This window comes from Cynocephalus volans, chromosome 12 (assembly GCF_027409185.1).
Source record: "Cynocephalus volans isolate mCynVol1 chromosome 12, mCynVol1.pri, whole genome shotgun sequence".
In the NCBI taxonomy this organism is placed as follows: domain Eukaryota; kingdom Metazoa; phylum Chordata; class Mammalia; order Dermoptera; family Cynocephalidae; genus Cynocephalus; species Cynocephalus volans.
In genome coordinates, this window is record NC_084471.1 from 28960471 (window position 1) to 28984972 (window position 24502).

General features: G+C 45.0%; 1 protein-coding gene across 1 annotated transcript in view; it reads right to left on the bottom strand.

Annotated features, from left to right (window-relative positions):
- Window positions 1–24321, bottom strand: part of PLXNC1 (plexin C1) — a 141354-nt gene extending 117033 nt beyond the window's left edge. Inside the window, exons 1-2 of the mRNA XM_063076002.1 lie at window positions 23260–24321; window positions 4814–4954 (exon numbers count right to left, since the gene is read on the bottom strand). Of these exons, the coding sequence (XP_062932072.1) occupies window positions 4814–4954; window positions 23260–24321 (1203 nt within the window). The remainder of the gene's footprint in view (window positions 1–4813; window positions 4955–23259) is intronic.
- Between the last annotated feature and the right edge of the window lie 181 nt (window positions 24322–24502).

The window sequence follows — 24502 nt, forward strand, 5'->3', positions numbered from 1 at the left end:
GAGCTGGTTTAATTTCACTCCACAGTTTGGACAAATGAAACCTGTTAGTGAGAGTAGAGTTTTGAGGGCCACGGAGGAAGCTAGTCCTGACGCTAAGCACGTGAAAAGCAACTCAAGGCTGGATAGGGAATAGGGTATAACTTCCTGCACCCTGAACCCTACATCACTTCCAGGAATGTTGGAGAAAACTAACTAGCCTCCTTTCACTGGAGCCATTCAACTTGAACACAGAATTTCTACCTTTCTTTTAAAGATACCCATTGAGGAAAATTTGGGGCCCCAAAGGGGCTTCAGAGGCCCCCTGAGCCACTGGCAGCCCTGAGAGGAGAGGGCTCTGCACTCAGCTGGATCCCCAGAGGGCCATCCCCAAATAGGAACAAACTTGAAAAACCACAGAAGCCCTGGCTGCTGCTCATGAAACCTCAAACACTTGCATCTTGTTATTAACCCCGATACCCCAACATTAGAAAGAAAATAAAAACTAAAAACCAGTTCCACGAACTCTACCAAGCTCTACAGAATACATTTTAATTGTTAATGCAGTTTAGTTGCGGGATAAAAATTGGGGTCTGGGGACAAACTGCTTCAGTTCAGATCATCTTGAGCAAGCTAGCTAACCTCTCTAAGCCTCAGGTTTTTTCATTTATAAAGTGGAGATGGTAATCGTATTGATTCATCAGGATTAAACGAGTTAACCCATGCCATCGTTGGTTCTAACGCCTGGCACATTGTAAGACCTCAGAAATGCTAGCTATTATCATTCCTCACCCGCTGCCTTCTTATCTTTTATGCTTACAAGAAAGGTTAATGGGCATGCATAAAGTTACAAATTTCAAATTTCATGTATATTCCGTGAAGACTTATTTTACCACCTGGAAAAGCTCAAAATATTCAATTCTGCCCTTGAAATAAGGACAATATTCTATACGCAACAGAGTCAGCTCTAAGGAATCCAAACCCCGTGATAGGCTGCACCACGATCTTGAGAAAGATCCGGTGTGTGTTGATAGAAATGCGTTCTCCGTGCAACACGTGCAACATGAATTCCCCAAGGCTGAGTTCTGTGCGGCCATACTTTTCAGCTGATCTCAGTGGAGACGCTGACAACTGAAGAAATTATGGCATGCAATCATGTTCAGGAAGTAAAATGGGGAAATAACTGGCGGGTGCAGGGGAGTGACCGGACATAACGCCCTCACCATGGTGAGGACCGCACACTGATAAAATAAGAGTAGAGATGAGATGCTCTCAAAGGACCTTCTGAGTTGCAAATTTCTTCAGTTTTTCTAAAATCGTATAAAGGAACTTAGGAATAAAGGAGAAGGGCACTAAAGGTATTAGCATACTGTAAAGTCATTTTTCCACTGATCGTGCATGATATCTTCCCTTTGGAGGTAGTGCTGTCTTTCTTGGAAAAAGACACTTTAAAAGGGATCCAATATCAGCTTATGTTCAAAATAATGTTTCCACATAATAGAATATGATACAGCTATTTAAAAATACTGTTTACAAAGAATTTGCAATAACATTTTAATATAAGCATTTTCCCTCATTAACCGAAGGAAAAAAGGATGCAAAATTGGACAGTCTGACCTCAACTATGTATAAAAAGCATCCAAAATGCTGACAGCGGTTGCCTCTACACGATGCAATTAGGGGTAATTTTTTCTTTGCCTTCCTCTCATCTCCCACTACTCTGCAACTTTCTACATGAGCATATATTACTTTTACAAAAAGTAATAATTATTTAAATAATGTGAGGTTTAAAATGGCACCATGTTATATTAAAACTCCACATGGTTTGCAGAGATTTCAGAAGTCAGGTTTCTATTGGTGCTGGTAAAAAACAGCAATTGGCTCCAATTGTGGTTTTTCCTGCCTCTCATCCTATCAGGCATATACAACAATGTCTGGCGTCTGTCAAGGGTCTGTCAACCCTTGATCACTTGGAAACTGATGAGTCAGGCTACTGGGGATCCAAGCCCACTTTCTCCTCCTCCCACTGTCTGCACTAGGTTTTTTGGTTTTTGCTGCTCATTAGTACCTCTACGCTGTGGGATTAGGAAGCCAAGCTTGTGTCTGTCAATGCTCGTCTCTTCTAACAGTTCTGGTGACAAGTCTGGCAAGGGAGAGGCTTTTGAATACAGGGATTTGGGGATTGCCTGTGGCTTCCAAATCATCTACGCAATCCCAGGTCTTCAGGACTTGGGTAATTTCAGGGGCTGCATCCAAGAATCTGTAACAGGATACAGGAAGGAGTCCTGGGAAGTCTGGGGCTGTCCTAGGGCACCTGGGGGGGCCCAGTCAGCTCAAATTCATCCCTCACAACCTCCTCCTAAGGGAGGGAACCATCCCGAAGGAGGCTCTCTCTTGAGGAGAGGGGTGTTAATTCCCAAGAAGTTATCTTGCCAGTGAAGTATTCCCACTTTCAGATGGTCTGCCTTCTTCTCAGGCCGGGATGTTTCTCTGAGCCTCTAGGAACCCTGATCCATCCCAGGGAATGGTGGCTGGTGCCTGGGGCAGAGGTTGAGAATCAGTGCAGTATATGGAGGCGTATGAGTGCAATCTCCGAAGTCGCTCTGGGTTCAAATCCCTGCTCTGCCCCTGTGTGACCCTGGGCAAATCTCCAACCTCTATGGGCCTCGATTCCCTCATGGGGTTGTGGAGAGGGTTGAATTGGTTAGTAGATGTAACTGGCAGATAGGAAGCACTATATAAATGTTAATAGTCACAAAACAAACAAACCCAAGCCAACCTGCTGTTGTTATTCAAACCCTAAAAAAATGAGGCCAAAGACATGGCTTCTGAAGGGATATTGCACACAGCTCCTGAAGAAAGCGAGACTTCAGTCGGCCACCTCCTTCTCAGCCTGAAGCTGTAGTGCGGTCCTACCCTCCAGTACCACAACATCAGTAAAAACTGGCCAGCTGCACATGAACTGCTGGGGTGAACGAACTGGACGGGCAAAACCAGGCCGTGCCGTGGGGAGCTATTTCTATCCAAGTGTTCCCTCACCTCCAATTCACCATGTAACAGTTTGGTTGGCCCAGCTTTGAGGAAACAGTGTTCTTGTCAAAACACTCATCAAAAATTTCCCAAATCTGAAGAGATAATTGGTGAGGGGGCCCAGGAAGAATTGATGGAAACTTCTTCTGCCAGACTAATGGGTCCAATCAGCCTGACCAGGTTGTGGTAGTTACAGACATCACCGAGCAACTGATGTAGATTGACTGATGGGTATTTACCCTTCCCCAGGAAATAAAGCTAACACAACAGGAAAGATGATCAATGTATATTTCAAAGGAATGTGTACACAAACAAACTCCCTCCCATATGTTACTGGGTTTCCTCCAAAGAAAACAGATTAAATCAAATGCCTACCAGGCACTCAGCACTATATTGGGCTATGGGAATTCATGACCCCCTTTCTCCAGAAGCTTAAAATCAAGTTGGGAAGGCAAGACAAACACAAGGGAAAAGGTTAGGTATCAAAGCAAGACATCTGTAATAAGCCAAAAGAATGATATAGATCGTGAGCATTTCAGAAGATGGGGGGAGAGCAAGATCAGTCCAGGCTTAGACATCACTGAAGAGGATGTGGGGATTGAGCTGAGCCAACACATAGATACAGGCCTCAGTAAAGCAGAGGAAAAAGAAAGAAAGCACTCCAGGCTGGGGGGACAGCGTGAGCAAAGGTGTGGAGACAGGACTACACAATGCACATTGGGAGAAGAGCGAGTACAGAGGTTTGCGTCGAGGTGGGGATAAGTGTGCAGAAGACAGAATTAGAGACCATCAGAAGAGGAAAGGGTTCTTCTAGGTTGTCTAGTATTATCTCACTTTACAGATGAGGAAATGGAAGCTCAGAGAGGTTAAGTGATTCACCTAAAGTCACACAGCTAGTAACCAGTTTGGAAAACAAATCTGCCAGTAATCAGTTAGGAATCTGAGCTGAGAGTAAACTGACTGGCTGCAGAGAGGCAACTGAATATCAGAGTCTAGGGTGACAGAAATGGTGTCATTCCCAACCACGAATGTTGTTGGAGGCCACAGGGGTGTTCAATAAATGCTTGCTGATGACATTGATAAGAAGACCACTATATAATTTCAGATAAGTCATTTGCTATCTCTGATTTTATTTTCTCCTCCTCCCCACCGCCTCTCCCCCAAGAGAATAAAAATCTCAACTTGATGAGGGTGTATCCATACAGTGGGGAAAAATAGTCCTCTGAGATCAAAGTCAAGGGGAGTCTCAAAGGATTTCAGATCTCTAACCTTTCCGTGGTGTATGTGGGTACAAAGGGCAGAAAACAAACCCCCTCTGTGGGTGGCAAGTGGGCTGGAGGGAAGGAACACCTGTTTTTTCTTCTTTTCAAGCCCTATAATCTCTCATCTCTTTGAAGTTGTAAGAAATCAGGTGCTTTGTACATTTCCATTATAAAGGAGATAGAACTGAAAGGTTACACGTCTCAGGAAGGTGAGTCAGGGATGGGGTAGGGGCCAGACCCCCTTCACCTCACCCAGGCAGCATATGAGTAAGAATGGGAAAATGTCTCGGCACACTCTCAGGAAGCAAGGTGGCTGGTGCTTCATCTCATGGCTGGGAGGGGATAGGGCAGTGAGGGGGAGTGTCATTACATACAGATCTGCAGAATTTCTTCCAAGACATTTCTGGGGGGTCTCTGAGGAGTTAGCAAAGCAATTGGTATGGTCTTGTGTATAACCCAGAAGCATTAAAAAAAAATGAAAAATAAAAAAGCACAAAAGGAATCACTATTAAAACAGACATTTGAAGAAGGCACAGAAAACCAACCTTAAGTAACTGGCCATCTCCAGTCCCCAAGAATAAAACAGTCCTGTTCATTACCACGGTGCCATAAACGGATGTCAGGTCGGAATGGATCAAGGTAGATGACGCAATGGGTTGTACTCTTTCAGGTTGATCCCTTTGGTTCTGAACATGCACACAAACGCACAAATAAAAAAAAAAAAGATAATTTTTAACAATGATACTTCTCATTATACTGATAAAATGTCACTCATGCCCTCCTAGTAAGAATCCCACTTCTGGGACCCAAACATGTTTTCTTAGACAAGATCCCCAGGAGTAAACCTTGCATTGCCTTTACCTGCAAAATCACCACGCTTGCGCAAACCATGGAAAGCCATTTGTTTACAACGTATTAACATGTATTGATTGCCAGCAGTGAGCCAGCCATCCATTTAACACTCCCCCAGCTGATATATGAAGCTGAGTCCCACTTTATTGCCAAGAGAGAGCCCACTGCTGAATTGGGAGGGAGACGATCTTACACTTGGCTGTTTGCAGGATCCTGCTGCAATTCATTTTAGCTAGACGTTGGCTTCTGTGAGGTTAAACACAAACATTTCCCAAGATGTGACACAGACGATCCTATTGGGTGCGATGGCAGAAAGGAGGGATTCTGGATTTACAGGAAGGGTGCCATGTGAAGCCCAAAGACACGGTAACTAATTCAGGGGGTAAAGAGGCAAAAATATAGATGTAGATGGTGGGAGAGACAGAGCCACAGAGCTAAACAGGCACCAAATAGAAGGGCTGGACCTGGTGCTGACGCTCTTAAGGAGGAAACAGAAAAGCATAAACTTCAACCCAAAGGCATTTAAATCATCTGAGGCTTTGAGCTCATATAATCACATGCTTGCTCCTGATCATTAAATAAAGCCCCTTTTTAAACCCAGGGCAGGGAAAGTGTCAACCAAAATGTCTTTTTCCTTTTTGTTTAAAAGAAATGAAGTACTCCATGCTGCTTCCTGCCTTCACCCACAGGAAACTGAGTTTGTTACACAAATCTCTGGAAGATATGGAGCTAGAAAGAGCCGTTGCCGTCTGAAGCTACCGAACACAGTGTGATAGCATATTTTATCTGCCAGAGCTCAGTTCCCAACTGTACTAAGGTTTTCAAAGGCACATTTAAGTTTCAGCCAATGGGAGAACTGGCAAACTTCAGTAAGCATCTCAGCAACTCCTAAAATGGCCCTGTTTGGGGAGGGGGGCAGTGGGTGAGGGGAGGCTAAGACTTATGAACTCTATTATATTATTGCCAACAGTGTTTATGTCTTTCAATTTATGTCTTATTACATATTCATTATTTTAAAATCCACCAAGTTTCATTAACATCTCAACTAAATGGATTCATGGACTAAATTGATTACTGAAGCCTTTAAAGCCCCATCTATATTTCTTTGTTGAAGTTGAGCTGCGAGGAAAAGATAGGCTAGCAAGGATTCCTCCAAGGCCATGATCACTTTTCAAGGAAAAGATGTCATAACCTACGAGAAAGTTACTTATTTGCATAAAATATTCTATAGTGAACTCGCTTTAAGAAGATTTTTGGAAAGCCCATTAGAGATTTTTTTTTTCGCTGTAAAAAGATACTTCTCATGCAATCAGGGAAGATGAGAAGCTGTCCTCCTAAAATCGACATTAAGAAAGAAAATCTTTGTGGGTCTAAGGATTGGAACAATAGATCACTGTTTAGATAAGGCAGCCTTATGACTATGAGCATAAAAAGAAAAATCAGATGAACTTTAGATTAAAAAAAAAGAAAACCACACCACACAAAGATCGACCAACCCTGCCTATTATTTTTATTACATATTTGAGCATTGCAAAGAGACTAATTCAGAGAATTGGGTATCATCTCTGTCTGGGCATCTGGAATGTTCTAATACCACTATCCTTGGCTGATCGACTCCATTTCCCGTCATCTCGCAACACAGGAAGAGTAATGGCCGTGGGTTGTGGATTAACCACAAGAACCAAATGGGACAGTGTACTCCCAGGTCTGGCATACAGGAGGTGCTTAATAACTGCACCTATTAGCCAATAACCGTGACATTGTGGACTTTGCTGAGCTAGGATGAAATATCCTGTTCATGAAGACTGGCTCCAACAAAACAAAAAGAGCTCAAAAGCTGAAAGGGAACAAGGAGGAAATCGGTTCCACATTACTGTCTCACCCTTTCTAGTGTCCTTCCCTGATTTCTGACTATTCTTCAACAATTGCAGTTTTCCAGATTAAGTCCTAGATCAATAACACAGGTAAGTAGTGCAGCCATTAGATCAATGTTCCCAAACTTGAGAAGCTGCTGGTGTAGAACAAACCGCCTGGGACTAGTCTGCATTTGAGCTCGGTTGTTTAACCCTGTTGGGAGTTGTCTTTCTCAACTGTCTGATACGGCTAATGTGCCTGACTGGTAGGGTGGTTATGAAGACAATGATAATAGTCATGATAATGATACCGGCTAACAAGTATCAATACTTAAGGCATCCTACTTGGAGTATTTTATCATCTTACCTAATAGAGGCAGTCCAGGGTGGTGAGCCACACTGCCTGGGTTTGGGTCTTGACTCTGTCACTTTCTAGCTAAATAATTTTGTGCCCATTACTTAACCTCTCTGTGACACAGTTTCCTCCTCTTCACGATGAAGTGATGATAATAGCATTTATGCCACAGACTTGATGTGAAGACTGAATGAGTTTGTACCTAAGCCTTAATAAAGCACACAGAACAGTGTCTGGCACAAAGTAATACACAATCCATATTTGCTATTATTATTATTATTATTATTATTATTACCTTACTTAAAAACACAAACAGTTTCTGCCACACCCATGGCTGTTACTCCCATCTTCTTTCCCAAAAGGACACTAATTTTGTTCAGATAGTAATAAACTCAAGGCTGGTAGAAACCACGATTGTTCCAAGTCAAATGGCCACTCCATTCCCCATCGCCACATACTTGCTTTCTACCCCTTACAGCTAAGGGTGGCCATGTGGTCCAGTTCTGGCCAGCAACATGTATGAAGTCCACTGGAGGGATTTCTGGGAATTAGTTTCTTTCTCAGTGAGAAGGCTCTTGAGGATAAACTGCTCACTCTCTTCCCTCGCTTCCTCCCTTGGAATACACTTGCATGACACCATTATGTGCGGACTGGTGGCCGCCATTTTGCTTCCATGAGATTCAAGATGGAGAATGCAAATCCACGTGCTAGGCCTGGTGCAGGGGAAAGATCAGAGACCCTGGGCCCTTGAGGACACCACTGAGCCACAGACCTCCAACCTTTACACTTTTTACTAAATTAACAACAGAGTCATGGTTTAATCCCTTGTTGGTTGGGTTTTCTGTTACTTGAAACCAAAAGCAAGTCACTGTTTAAGAAAGGAGAATCACAACTTGTTAGCAGGCAGTAAACTGCAGCTCTTCTTCAGCTACGAGGGACCCGGAACTGGACAAGTGCTTGTTCCTCTCACCACCCTGAAGGACCCTGGCCACAGTCAGGATTTTGTGGCCAATTACAACAGTAAGCCTGGAAGAAAATAGGAAAGAGGAGGCTTAGACCTCCTGAAAACTCTAGCGGCTGCTCCAGCTGAATGGAAATGGATTCTTTTGTGCTGGAAACACATAGAAATGGACAGGTCCCTGTGAATGGGAAAAGGAGCCTCTGAATGGCTCTCTTATGCTCATTTCAGCAAATGAAAACAAAAGAAAGACAGGTTCCAGAGAAACCACCTCACAAAAGTGAAGTGAATACCTAGGGAGCCAAGCAGAGGGAGAAATAGTGCAGTGGGCCCCCTGTGTCCAGAGATTATTCTTACTCCTTCTCTCCCCCCAGCCTATTTTCCATCTTGCCCTTCTCTCCCCTTAGGGCATAATCGCTAACGTTGCTCTCAGCCTATTCTGTCTAGTTTATTATGTGTAATTTATTTCTGAATCCTAGGCTCTGCTTGTTCGTCTGTGTGTAACAAGGTTAATACCTTGTAATGATGCTTTTGCCAGTTCTGCCTTTCATGACAAAATCCAATCTTGATTTAGCTCTAAACCTTGTCTCCCCTTTGGGCTTTCTTGGTTTCTTCAGAGCTGTCATATTCTGCTTCTCTTTCCTGCCATGCTAAACTGCAACATCACACCTACACTTTAGCCGGCTCTAAGAGGGAAACTTTTCTCAGTTGGAGGACAAAGTTATCTTGGCTTAAAGCAGTGTTTGGGCTGAAAGAGAGCGAGCTTTGGGCCCGACACAGCAAACTGGGGCCAAGCTACTGAGAAGGGGTGAGTGCTTATGTGTATGCGTGTGCACGTGCATGTGTGTGCGTGTGTGTATGTGCACGTGCACACGCGTGCACATGTGTGTGTACATGGAGCAGTGGGCACATCATGAGGGAAACAGCTGGCCTCCTTGCTGTTCCTTCACACTATTTTTCATTGACAATACACAGTCCTCCACTGAGCACAGGGCAACTCCAGGGGGCGCCAGCCATATATTGTAGGGTGTGAAAGGCACTCTGGAGTTGAGCAACACCGCGGCCCTTCCCTCATCCTGTGAAAAATGGCCCAATTCGTTGAGGTTCAGGCAGGGTGTTCACAGCCCTGTCGCAGCTTTTGTGGCAACATCCGGAAGAAATGTGCACAAAAGTGGAGCCTCCCGTGCTGGGGAGCCAGTAAGAATCAAGTCTTTTACCCCCAAGCGTAAAAAAGTCTCAAAAGACTCCTATTTGTTGGTTTTTCCTTACAAAGTAATGGCAAATACCAAAGGGGTACCCTATCGATTTCTTTTATGTTGATAAAAAGCCTCTCTTGGGCAGTAAATTTTGTATTCTTTTCCCTTTTAGGATCCCCTTGTTTTGAAATAATTTCTTCATCCTTTCCTATCACTTCCCCAGGGGCCCACGTGTGGTTAGGAAACCTCTAAAGGAGACCTACACCCAAGTTCTGGCCCCTGCCCTGTCCCTTACAGGCTGCTTGACTTGTGAAGGTTAAGTCTCTGAACCTCAATGGTCACATCTGTAAAATGGACACAATAATATCACATGTCCTGCCTGCCAGTGCTGTTGAGAGCCCCAAATGAAATCATGTGCTAGAAAATTATCTTTATGAAGCTAGAGAGGTGGAAAGAGCAATGATTCACCCAAGTTAGCAGTGATTTTTATTAGCCATTAAGGCTCCTGGTGCTGTTCTCTATTCTTGTAGAGTATGCAGAATTGAGCAGGTCCTGGCTAAGTTTATGGCATCTCTCTGATCATCTGAAGGAAGAATTTGTGTTGGGAATTCAAATGATCAAAACAAAAAGTTCAAAGTGTGCAGGAGGCATGGAGGAGGGAAATTTAGGGACACAGCTGGGCAGCCTCTATACCAAGCAAGCAGCAGCAGTGTGCAGCGCAGCCACGGAAACAGGTGAAGCGGTGACGTCTCTATCTCACGTTCTCCCACCTGCTCTTCCACCTTCTCTCCTCCCTCCAAAGGCCCCAGTGTCCTCCAGCCTCCAAATCCTATCCACCTCCCAGTCCCACTCTCCAAGACTCATCCTTCCGTCTCCCAGCCTTATCTCCCCTATTCCCCATCTAAATCTCCATCTCCTCCCTATGGCTAATTTCAATCAATTACTTATGAAAAGACAACTTGACTCAAATAATTCACAAAAAGATAAGATAGAGTGGATAGTGTGAAAAGTGCATTTTCCTAGACTCTCAGAACTGAAAGAAACTGAGTTCACCAATGTTTTTCCCTGAGGAGGCTACTAGCATTCTAGAGGGGATAGTTCTTCATTAGAGGGCTGTCCCTTGTGATGCAAGACACTTAGCATCCCTGATCCCAGTCCACAAAATGCCAGTAGTGCCCCCCATCATTTTGACTACTGCAAAAACCCCCTTCCCCACATTTCCCAATGCCTGCTAAGTAAATGTCATCATTTCCTGTTGAGAACCACTGAAATCTATGACATGGTTTCAGAGTTGCTGAAAAATGGTTATCCAGACTTTTCTTCCCTCCAATCCTGTTCTTCCCCAGTCTTTCCCTTCATGGTTAATAGCACCACCAACCACTCTTGACTTCTCTCTTTCCATGACTCCCCATGTCCAATACATGAAGAATCTCAGCCAAATTTCCCAACAATCTCAAATCCATCTTCTCTATTTCCACAGGCTCTACCCACTTCAAGCCTTCATCATCCCCCTCCTGATCTACTGCAAGTCTCCTGGTCTCTCCCTTTCAACTTACAATCTATTCTCTGTCTAGTAGCCAGTGATCTTCTAAAATATAAAAGAGGTCATGTTACGCCCTTGTCTAAAATTCTTCCATGCCTTCCCATCACACTTAGAATTAAATCCACATGCATCCCTAGGTCCTCCCTGAGCTGATTCCTGACTATTTCTTCAAACTCATTCCTTGCCACTCTTCTCCATCTTCAGTCTGCCTCAGTTCCTGCAATGGCTTTCTTTCAGACTCTTTAACATATGACCATTACCATTTTTCTGCCTCAGGGCCTTAGCACATGCTATACTTTTAGCCTCCACCCCCTTCACTCTCTTGTAGTCTGGATCTTTTCAGTCTTTTAGATTTCAAGTTAAATGTCACCTGCTCATGGACACATGACCCTATTCCTACTCCAGTTATTCTGAATCATGGCACTCCATTTCTTTCCTTCAAAATACTTATTATAATTATTGTTTTTAAAATTTTACTTATTGTCTGTCTCCCAGTAGATTCTAAGCTCTACAATAGTTTATCTTATTCTACACTTGCAGCATCCACCTCAGCATCTGGCATGTAATAGGTTGTCAATAAATGTTTATTGGATGAATGAATAAATACACAAGTCAATGTTTTGATACTTTCAGTCAATATCTCATCAGACAACTATGGTACATTGCTAAGTAGGCCTAATCATTATAGAGTTCTTGAAATGAACCAAGGTTTGTCCTTTGTGAACACTGGGCCTTAGTTCTGCCTCAGTGAGCAATATTAAATTACCCCCATACTGACTATTACCACGTATCTTGGCCTTCTCTAAATTTCACATCCATAGTTCATTGACAGCTTGTAAAAGACAGTTTGTGGGTCTCTTGTCATTCTCAGTCCATAGATGGTCTGAAGATTCAGTGTACTTAAAATGTGGCTCTAAAAAGCAAACTAAGTTCTTTAGGTGTGCTCTGACCAAAGCAAAGACTAATAGGACTATTCCTTCCCATGATTAGAATAGCATTTTATGCACATGACCTAGCATTGTTTTACCTCTTTGAAGTAAAAATAGCTGATGGCAGCATGGAAAAGTAGAGAGAATAAGAGACTTAGAGTGAAAAAATATGTGGGTTAAAGTTCAAGCTCTATGAGAGGTCTTCAAAAAGTTTATGGAAAATGCATATTATAAAAAAAAAAACTGCACAGGGCTGGCCCGTGGCTTGCTTGGGAGAGTGTGGTGCTGATAACACCAAGGCCAGGGGTTCAGATCCCTATATAGGGATGGCAGGTTAGCTCACTTGGAGAGCGTGGTGCTGACAGCACTAAGTCAAGGGCTAAGATCCCCTTACCGGTCATCTTAAAAAACAAACAAACAAACAAAAAAACTGCGCATGGATTTCAAAAAAAATTTTGCCCCCAAATAAACTTGTACTAACTTGTTATAACATGTCTGAACAGGATCTAGTTTGAGGCACTAAGAAGGATAAGACATCAGTTTGAAAAGAGCTCCTATCAAAGCAACATGAATTCTGCTAAAATTGAAGCAAGAACAACCATCAAATTTCTGGTGAAGCTTGGGTGGAAAAATGATAAAATTATTCATCCTTTACAAAATGTTTATGGGGACAATGCCCCAAAGAAATCAGCAGTTTACAAATGGATAACTAGCTTTAAGAAGGGACAGGATGACATTGAAGATGAAGGCTGCAGCGTCAGACCACCCACATCAATATGCCAGGAAAAAATGAATATTGTTTGTGCACTAATTGAAGACGACTGACGATGAACAACAGAAACAATCGCCAACCCCATAGACATCTCAATTGGTTCAGCTTACACAATTCTGACTGAAAAATTAAACTTGAGCAAACTTTCCACTTGATGGGTGCCAGAACTGTTGCACTCAGGTGAGCCCCAGACAAGAGCACGGCTTTCAAGTGGGATCGAGATCCTGAAGCATTTCTTCAAAGAATTGTAACAGAAGGTGAAATATGGCTTTACCAATATGATCCTGAAGACAAAGCACAGTCAAAGCCATGGCTACCAAGAGGTGGAAGCAGTCCTGTCAAAGCAAAAGCAGACTGGTCAAGAGCAAAGGTCATGGGAACAGTTTTTGGGATGCTCAAGGCATTTTGCTTGTTGACTTTCTGGAGGGCTAAACGACGATCAATAACATCTGCTTATTATGAGAGTATTTGGAGAATGTTAGCCAAAGCTTTAGCAGAAAAATGCCCAGGAGAGCTTCAGCAAAGAGTCCTCCTCTACCACGACAATGCTCCTGCTCATTCCTCTCATCAAACAAGGGCAATTTTGTGAGTGTTTTGATGGAAATCATTAGGCATCCACCGTACAGTCCTGATTTGGCTCCTTCTGACTTCTTTTTGATTTCTAATCTTAAACAATCTTTAAAGGGCACCCAATTTTCTCCAGTTAATAATGTAAAAAAGACTACATTGACATGGTGAAATTCCCAGGACCCTCGGTTCTTTAGGGATGGACTAAATGACTGGTGTCATCACTTATAAAAGTGTCTTGCACTTGATGGCACTTACGTTGAAAAATGAAGTTTATATTTTTTATTTTTATCTTTTAATTCCATTTTTCCACAAACGTTTTGAAATCCCTCATATTACTTATGAATTATGAATCTTTATAAAGTCGTTTATCCCCTCCGAAGTTTCTCCATCCATCTGACCACCCTCCCACTCTCTGCTCCATCCCCCATCCATTATTTATGGTGCACTTGCTGTTGGCCAAGTGCTTGTTCTGTAAAACACAGGTGGGAATAAATTCCCTATTGTCGAAATAGCCAATCAGATGAGTTTGGAAACAAAACATGACACTTTACATTTCACATCACTGGATTCTGAAATACTTGGTAACTGAAATGCATGGTTAGAGTGGAGGTTCCATTAATACCCACAGTGCATGGAGAGAATTCAGGGAATCCATGCAACTGAATGACAGAAAAAATACATTTTCATTTTAGCCAGCTCTAACTGAAACTTAGCATTCCCTTTAATTATGGATTCAGGCCACAGTAGTATAGTATTAACCGAACCTGTGACTTTGTCACCAAAAGAAATCAGATATTTTCCTATCATTTTGTAGTTGTTACAGATATCTCAAAATATCATTTATACTCATCTCTCCTTTGAAATTATGGTAGCTACTGCTGCTAGATCTTGCTGTTGAATGTGCCAAGATATATTACTGTATCTCAAATTGAAAAAATATTTTGATATAACTGTATATCAATGTAATTGGTTTATTTTGCAGTCCTGTGTTTTTATTTTATGCATTAAAAACTATATTCTGAGAGGGGACATACAGGATTCATCAGAGATCCACAGTACAAAAACTCCACTTGGTAGGAACAGAGATGTTGCCAAGCACAGGAGGTGCACACGGGTGATGCTTAGAGCTCCTGGCTGCTCTAAGCCACCTCCTCCTATCGCCTCAGAGAAGCAAGGGTCAGTTCTTGGAATCCAATTTTTAAAAGGGGTCACTGATGGAGAAAGGAGTCTCAGGAGGATGCCAATGAGCAATGATCAGGAACAGCTGGTATGTTAGATAACACGCTTCTTCAGCCAGGTTGGGGACAGACAGGGGAATGACAAGGAGTCCTGCCTCATTAGTAAAGAAATCACAAGGAAACACCCTTCCCTCTTGGCTGCCTGGCTTTTACTCTTCCTATAAACACAGCTCCAGTGTTGACTCCTCTTGGAAGCTCTTATTTCACTCAGGCTCTCATGACTGTCTTCTCCACTGGATGAAGAGCGTCTTCTTTCCTGTTCTGCACACACCAATCAAGGGCTCACTCACCAAGTGTCAGACAGCCTTATCGATGCCTGGGAAACAGAGATAAGCCAGACCTGGCCGCTCCCTTCAGGGACAAACAGCCCAAACAGGACAGAGCCCGACACGTTCCAAGGTTTATGGAGTGGACCCTCGATTCCTAACTTCACTGCCAATTGCTTTCTTAATGGCTCTTCCTGGAAGTCCCAGAAGCACCTAAAAATCCACAAAAATTAAACTCGCCTTCTAACTGGTCACCAGCACCTCTCAATTCTACGTCTTAAAAAGCTATTTTGTCTCATCCCTCCTCTCCACCCTCACTGCCACAGCTTCAATTCAGGTCTTCAACATCCCTCAGATGGATTATTGCAATAAACAGAATCCGTCTATTTCTTTCCATATTCATTGTCACTACTTCGACCACAGTGACATTATTTCTTGGCTGGACTAGTGCAAGAGCTTCCTGCAGGTTTTCCTGCTTCCACTGTGGCCAGTCTCTCATCCATTTCCCACAGGGCAGCCATTATTTAGGAATTCAAATCCAATCATTTCATTTCCCTTCAGAGGCTCTCCTATGCTTTGAGAATCAAATCTAATCGCCTTCCCAGAGTCTAGGAGGCCTTTAGGACCTGGCTGCTGCTTCCTTTTCCAACCTCTCGCCCTAACACTCTCCCCTCTCTACCTCCCAGTACTCAACCACAATGACCTTTTGCTCTTCAGAATGGCCAAGTCATCCCCCTTCGAGCCCTTGCACCTGCCCTCTAGTCTGCTAGAGTGCTCGCTCCCAGCTCGCCATGGGGAAGCCGACAGCTACCCTTTTGCGTCTTCCTGGTGTCAACTCAACCTCCTTAGAGAATCTTCCCCCAACAGCCCACCTAAAATGGCTCTGTTACATCACCTGTTTAGTGATGTGCCTCAGTTTCCTCATCTGTAAAACAGAAGCAACAATATTCTCTGCCTTGTAAAGTTGTGATGAGGATCAAACCAGTTAATACTGGTAACGTGCTTAGAATAACGGTATGCAGTAGGTACTCTATAAGTTTTAGTTATCATTTTAATATAATATAAAATAACTGTCTATTTGCTAAATGTTTATTGTCTGTCCTATTTACCACTGATATAAATACTTTCACACACTGCTTAGCACATAATAAAACCTTAAGAAATTACTTGTTAGAACCGATCATTGTCCTCATAACCAGTTGTTTCGCCTCCAGTCTTGCCTCATCCACTTTATCTTCTTAGTAATCTTTCTAGAACACACTCGCATCATGTCTGCTTATAACCCTGCTGTTGTGCCCCATCAACCATATGCATGGTTTTCACACCCTGCTCAGCAGAGTCCTAGAAGTTCCTTTGAGATAGATGCCTCAAGGATAGGCTTGGGTGGGTCAGGGAAAGATGTAGGGTTCTAAGAACCTCCTGACCCCTGCTTCACCCTGTGTCCCTAGCACTTGGCAATGGTCTCACCCAGAGCAGCAGGTCAAAGACAATTTGCTAATCTTTTTCTCCTATACAGCTCCTGGTTAAGAACTTATTTTAAAGGCAAGGTTTGGAAATCCCGAAAACGACTGACCATCAGGATAAAACCCAAGCACCTTTGCCTGTCTTATTAAGCCCTTCACCATCTGGACCTGCACACTCATTTCTGGACTCGCCCCAGCCAGGGGCAGCTGCTTGTGGTTCACAAGCTGATTCAACTTTCTGCTTGTGCACAAGCTGTGCCCTCTTTCTAGAACTCCCTTCTCTGCCTTCTCTGCCTTCTCTGCTTAGTTTTAAGACACAGCTCAAGCATCACCTCTCGGAAGCCTCCCAGATCCTCCCAGGCTGAGTGTGATGCCCCTCCTTGGGGCTGCCACAGCATCTTTTTGCTATTTGTCTCTTACCATGAGTATCATGCTCTCACTCTTTGTATAATAGCAGGAGTCAGCACACCACCACCTGCGGGCCACATCTGGTCAGCCGCCTGTTTTTCGAATGGCCCATGAGCTAAGAATAGTTTCTACATTTTTAAATGGTTGAAAAAATTAAAACAGAATAATTTGTGACAACTGAAGATGACAGGAAATTCAGATTTCAATGTCCATAAAGTTTTATTGGAATGCAGCACTGCTCACTCATTTATGGCTGTGTTCACACCACAATCGCAGAGTTGAGCACCTATGACAGAGACTGTACGTGGCCTGCAAAGCCTAAGATATTCATGATCAGAATATCATGAATATTGACAGAAAAAGTCTCTTGACCCCTGCATAACAGCACTGGCCAGGGTGGTGGGATAGAAACAGGGTCAAATCCCCCTAATAACTTCTCTTAGGAAAACACTATGTGTAACTATTGAATAGACAATCAAACCACCAGGAAAATCAACTAGAGAAACTACAAAATGTAGGTCACAGTTCTACCTGTTTTTATGACCATATAAAAATCAGAATTTCATCGAGATAGAAAATTAAAACTAAAAATAACTAGAATACATTTCATAAACAAACAAAAAAAAAACCTACCACTACCATGCTCCTGCTCCAATGGACAGGTTAAACCCACGATGTCTATAAATTGTCCCCAAGTAGACTGTGGGGTTTCTCAGTCTTCATCAATGAATGTTCAAGGAAGGGAACAGATCACAAAACTTTAAGTGAGGCAGAGATGGCACCATATTATTGTGGTCAAGATATTGGTTGCGGTGTGGCTCCTCCACCATTCTGTCCTAAAGGAATCCACCCACAGTGCCTGCTAGGACTATCGCGTGTTTGACCCCTTTCTTCTGATTAGACCAGGGGTCAGTACCTGCCTCAGGGGCAGCAAATCCCCACGCTGAACTAGGTTTCATAATCTGATGTGAAAAGATGAGTTGGACCTGATTCTATCTTTCTCCAGGCAATTTAAACTAAATAATACAGAAAGCCATTGCCAGTTAGTAGCCAAAGCAGAAGGTGAAAAGCTACTAAGATGTGAAGTGGGGATCAAGGCTGGCTGAGGTGTACTCAGGTGGAGGGGGTTAGGGACAGATATTTGAGGGAGCAGAGGAGGCCATTTGGTAGCAGCCGTGCTAAGTCATGTTAATCGTGAAACCTTAGAATAAGCATCCATCATTTCCTGATGCTGAGCTCCTTTGAGCTGACTTTAATCCAGAACCACCTTCCAATTCCATATCAAGAAGCCCCATCCTCTTACTATTAATAATCTTCATGGTGATGATAATAAACATGTACATAGCATTTACTATGGGTCAGGTAGTGTTCATTCTGTACATATTAACTCATGAATCTGGACATAATACTAGGAAGCAAATAGTATCTTTACTAATAGATGAAGAAACTGAAGCACAGAAAGGTTAAATAATTTGCTGAAGGTCACACAACTGCTAAGTGGCAGCTTTGGTCCCAGTTGATCTGGCTCCAGAGACTGTGCATTTAACCATTACACAGTACAGTACTGCTCCTATTCCTAGATTACCATGTAATTACATGTGTTTCTGTCCATGAAATCCCTTATCCCCTTATTTGAGTTTACTCAAGTAGATCTTTGTTCCATGCAACCAACTGTACCTGATTAGGATAGAAATTGGTATCAGGATTGATGTTGTAAAGAACAGACCCCTCAGAGAGAATGTCCAGTGTGTGGAATTGGTTCCACTGTACAGCAGAGTACAAGACTCTAGAAATCCCCCTACATCCTGGAATGAAATGCAAATAAACTGTCGTATGCAAGAGTGAAGGAACTAGTTAAACTAAGGCCTATAGGTTTTTGAGACTCAGACTACAAGCCCCCAAATAGTAAGGCTTTAGAAGGCTTTCTGGTATTTGCAAGCAATTAGGAGGGAACAAGGAATGTAAGAGCAATTAGGAGGGAATAAGGAATATAAGATAATGAATGAGTTGGTTACTTCTTATGGCCGTAAGTAAAACGCAATGGAAAAAATGGGACAAGTTCCTATCTCACGTGCTTCAGCTGGAAAACAAGGAAAACTGTTTTACCTTACAATAGTGGTTCTCAAACCCTAGTGTAAATTAGAATCACTGTGATGGCTTATTAAAATACACACTGCTAGTCCCATCCCCACCTCCAGAGTTTCTGTAATAAGTCTGATGAGGTGCCCAAGAATCTACATTTCTAGGAAGCTCCCAGGTGATGTTGATGCTGATGGTCCAGGCTCTACACTTTAAGAACCACCCACCTACAGCATAAAGCCTTTTTTCCTCATAGTTGAAAGGCACAATCATGCATATTATTAAATCACAACATAGAAGTTCAAACCATACTGGGCTTCTGTGATCAAACTTAACTCCTGGCCATTTCAATCAATGGGGACATCTGGGAAGAGCTGGAGGAGTGAAGGATGCCATATAATTTAGGGCTCGGGAAGAAAGGGGCCCTGACACATTGGACATTCAGAAAAAGTCAATGGTTAAGGGAGTATGAGATAACCAGGCTCAGGAAAGTGTTGCTGCTAAGTACAGAAAATATTTATTTCCAACATGATCCTCCAAGATCCTTCAATTAAACATTCAACAAATATTTCTCAAGCCCCAATCACATATCAGGTACTAAGCTAAGTACTGGGGATTCAATAGAGAACACCCTCTGAGGTCATTTATAGGCCTGAATACAAAGAACACCAACACTGTCTAGAAGTTGATGGTTGATGAACTACAACTCTCCCAGAGTCAGAACTGCCGGCGGTCACCAATGCAAACTTAGAAACTCAGTTTACATCCAAGGATTGTCTGTTCTATTGTACGTCATGTCCACAAACAGCTGGCCTTATCATAGCAGCTTCAGGGGCCCGGCTTGCTCCATGCAGGATAGGATTGATACCAGAACCCAATGTCTGCAGTGACAGACTGTCCATGGCAGAGGTTAAAAGCTCAGATCCTAGAGCTAGACCATCTAGTTCTAAATATTTACCAGCTGTGGAGACTAACTGAAGCTCTTTGGGTCTCCATTTTCTCATCTATAACCATAACAATAACTACAGTCCTTTGTACCATATGGTGACTGATAATCAACAGAAAATAAGGCATGTAAATTGCTTTGCACAAAACCTGGCCATCATAACAATTCAGTAGATAGTAGCTATGATTGCTTTTTCCCTCTAAGTGGGTACTGTCATTGCAGTTGTCCTTTTTGAATTCGTCCTTGCACATCGGATGTGTAAATGGGGTAAAATTCACCATCTAGTCTATAGACTGTAAAAATGGCTTGACAGAATCATAACAGAAGCTAGAAGAGGGACAAACAACAAAGAACACAAAAATAGACGCTGGGAGACCTGGGTTTAAGCTGGGGGGTTCTGACACTTCTTTTTTATCTTGAGCAAGTTGCTTAACTGATCTTGAGCTTCCTCATCTGGAAATTGCGATGCTCCTCATAGAATCAACCTCAGACTTGATGGGGGGATCCAAAGAAATAATATGTGAGAAAGTACTGTACAGATATTCATTAGGATTATTAGAGAGAGCATCTATGCAAATTGGTTGCCTTGGCACATTTGGGGGTGCAGTTAACCTGCTATAGTTGTGAAAGTAGATTCAGAGTTGATGGCAAGGCAGAAAAAGTAATGGCCAAGTGTGTAAACGGCTGAATACACACTCATTGCACAAGCATCTCGTAAATTAATCCCTAGCAAGAGAAGCTAAAGGGGAGGAGAATCAGCCAAGGTGAGATAAGGAAAGAACCAAGAGATGAGAAAATACAACCCAATCAGTTCTGCCACTTATCTAACTTTGGTTGATTGAAGATGGAAAATACGAGAGAACCAGCTGGCAGAAGAAGGAGAAAGCAAGCGAATCTAGCCGTTTGTGCCTCACTGCCTGTGGATTACTGTTAAAATTACTGTGTCTACTCTGAAGGAATCGCTGTTGGAATCTATTGAGGCTCCCTCTAGAGTGTTTTAAGTCCATCTCCTGTTTTCGGCACCTGTAATTCAGCATGCCTTTTCAAAAACACATTCAAGACCTGAAAATAAAATGCAGAACAAATGCAATCAAATGACATCATTCTTCTGAGTGACAACCAGGAGCACACCGATCCCATAACCCCATTAAATGGGGTTGCAACCTGCTATTGTCCTTCCAGTGGCAAAATAGATGGCACCCAGTACAGAGCGTTGCTTACACTAGCCGGCATCAAACAATTATTTGTTGAATTGAGTATCTTATATGCCTATTTAATAGGTTAGAAAATTATCAGCTTTTTCATCAAAACTATCACATTTTTTCATTCAAACTCCTCTTGAAATTCAATTACATTGAGGCTTTTTAATGCATACTGGCAGCAAGGAATTTACTTAAATGAAAAAAAAAATGCAAAACTCCAAGCTCCCACCTGTGCAGCCATGACATGCTATTGTTTAAACCTGAGCATATTATTTAATTTGGATGACAAGCTCAAGGGGTACAGACCCTGTCTTTCAGAACCCACAGCTCTGAGCACACTGGGAGTTCTCGATAAATAACAGCAGCAAGAAATGCTGTGAAGGGACCCATTTTAATTATTTATTTTTCCAATAACAGATTTTTGGCAGCATGTGTTTATCCCTTGCTTGATTTCCAGGGGGCAGCTCTCTCCCAGAAGCTCTGGTGAAGATGGATAAACAGCTCTGTGAAGTACCCTGCCCCTGTCCCTCCCCATCCCAGCACAAGGAGGAACACCTGATCAAGCCAAAACATGCATTCTGAGTGCATTCAGGACGCCTACTGGGTTTGGAAGGGAACTGAGTCCTCCAGGACTTAATAGGTATAGAGATGCAGTCAAGAGAAAGGTTTTGGCTCCACACATCGACACAGCTGTCAGATGGCAAAGCTTGGACGTCCACCCTTATTACCTGCTGTGGGCCTCAGAACTGTCTTGTCATTAACCCCAGAGACCAAGTATGCCTGAAAAGTAGTACCTGGGGGTTAGAGAAGGGGGACTTTCAAGTCTTTCCACTTTAAGAGAAGTAAAAGGCAATGATTTTGTCTGCTTGAACCATTAGATTATAAAGATGTAATAAAGACAGGTATTAAATATTAAATTATATGGGTACAGCAAGACTGAGTCATGTAGGGGGCAATACGTGTTATTTATGTATTTTTAAAAATTATACCAGTCATGAAATGAAGGTGTAATGTGTGTGTCTTAGCACACAGCTGACAAGCAAAGAGGAAGAAGTGACCATTTTAAGGAGCCTTGCAAAAGACCACCTAGTTTTTTTTCTCCTTGGGCTAAGAGGGCTAATATTTGGTAAGATGTGCTTTGCAGAGAAAGGGGTGGGTGGGGTGTCTTTTTATACGCGTATTAATATACCTAGAGCCAACGCTCCTCTATACTGTGTTGGTACACAACAAATGTGCCAACGCAACACATTTTCCAAGTGGAGACTTCTCCCCTTCCTCTCTGACTCATCTTACACCCAAACAATGGCAACACCTGTAGCCGTTAATTTCTGCTCTTTGATTTCTGTCCAGTTATAAAGGAGGCTCTCAGCAGGCTCCGCTCTCAAGGAGCCATATGTGGAGTTGATGTGCCAGTAGCCTTGGAAGGGAAACGGCCTCCGGAGAAGTGCACAATGGCTCCATAATCCCCATCAACTGGACCCTCTTGAACTGCTGCTTTATTTTCCAGTCAAAGAAACGTCAATCTCAAGATTCAAGCTGTGGCTGCCCCGAGAGCCAAGGCGAAACCTGTGTGGTTTGCCTGGTCCAGGCACAGCCGAAGGGTCGTGCCTCTGAGCCCCACAATCTAGTCCAGCAATCTGGAGTCCAGAAACTGCCTGTAGCACCCCAACACTTTCCCTTGCTCTCCCCTCCAGGGTGAGGCTTTTACCCACAAAGCCACCTCCCGGCTCCCCAGCCTCTCCCCCCACCCCGCTGGAGACCACAGCACACCCTGTGCAGAGCCACGGCCCCGCCCCCTTGCACTGGGTCACGCCGGGGGTTGTTCCACCGAGCGTGAGCCTCTGTTGCAGGCTAGATTTACCCACGCCGAGCAGGCTCCCAACTCTTCAGACCACGCCACCTGTGTTGCCGGTGGGGGGCACAAAGGCTGGGGTGTGGCAGCGAGCCCTTTAGGTTCAACGGTTTCTCTGCCGAGGGCACTTTGGTAACTGTGTTGATTGACTAAGAGGGTCAAACCCATATGCCTGCTGAGACTACAGAGAAGGGGCAAAGAAAAGTCTGGAGAAAAGATTAGGTAGAGGGGCTGGTGGGGTGGCTCAGCTCCAAACAAGCGTCTGGACAGAGAAGGCTGGCACTGGGGTGCAGCCACTACAGTTTTGAGTTTAACTCCAACCCTCCCCGCCCCCATTTTGACACTTTCTCTTTGGGGACCCCAGGCCGTGCTTTAGAGTAACCCGAGGTCTCGGCCGTCCGACGGCCGCCAGCAGTATGAAGCCGAGCTCTGGTAAATGTCAACCGGATCTGCCTCCCTCCCCGGCGGGAGCGCTCCCCGCGGCGCCCGGGGCTGGGGACAGGACTTACGCAGTTCTCCTCGGTCAAATCGAAGTCCGGGCTGCAGTTCTTGGCGCGCGCCTGGATCTCACTCATCCTGAAGAGGCAGAGCGCCGTGGTGGCGGGGGAGCGCCTCTCCTGGCCCTCTCCCGTGGCCGCGCTGAACACGCCCGCCCAGACGTCCAGGGCCTCCACCAGGCTGGACGAGAGGAGCAGGCGGCGGCCGTCGGGGTGGCCGTGGCCGCAGTCGAGGGACACCTGGCCCCGGAACTGCACCTCGACGCTCTGCGCGATGCGCGCCATGCTGGGCCAGCGGGTGGCGGCGCCGTTCGTATAGTTGTAAGGGTAGTAGGGGAAGTAGATGCTGCCGTTCCAGAGAAAGGCGTCCACGAAGTGCAGGCTGCCCGCGCCCTCGCGCAGGTTGAGGCGACCCAGCTCCCCCGTGGGCAGGTTGCGCTTCTCCGTGTTCTTGAGCGCGATGGCCGTGCTGCGGTCGGATGCCGCGGGGCTGCAGCGGCTGGCCGTCTCGGGCTCCGGCAGCACATAAGTAGCAGCCACGGCCAGGTACCAGAGGTTCTTGTCGCCCGCGCGGTACACCACGCCGGCCGTCGAGCCCTGCGGGTGACACGACACCACCTCGGTGCCGTTGAGCAGGTAACTGCGGCTCAGGTTGCCCAGGGGCCGCACCTCGCAGGCGCCCCGGTCGAAGGTCCAGCCGGTGAGCAGCAGCCCCTCGAGGCCGGCCGCCCCCTCGCGGTAGGGCAGCAGCAGCTTGCTGAAGCTGCTCCCCGGCCGGGGCCGCGCGGGGGGCGCCAGCGAGACCGGCTCCGTGCAGTTGCCCTCCTGGTCCCGGTACAGGCGCGAGAGCCTGTGCTCCAGGCTGTAGTCCAGCTGGTCCAGGCAGCTGCCGCTCGCCACGAACACGCCGTTCTCCCGGCTCGCCGCGATGGCTCCGATGGCTTGCTCCGACCGCCACACGGTCTCGTCCGCGCCCCGGCCGGGCGCTGCCAGCGCCAGCAGATAGGCGAGCAGGGGCAGCGGCGCGGCGGGGCGCGGGGAGCGCGGCGGTGCCTTCCTCCGGGAGACCTCCATGGGGCTGGGGGGGCCGCCCCCGGGCAGGGCGCGCGGCGGCTCAGGCGGCTCAGGCGCGCGGCGACGGAGACGCGGGAGGCGGCGGCGGCGGCGGCGGCTCCTGCGCGCGCTCGGGCTCCCGCGGCCGCCCCATCCCCGCGGCTCGCCCGGGAAGGAGAGCGGGGCGGGCGGCGCGCGGCGG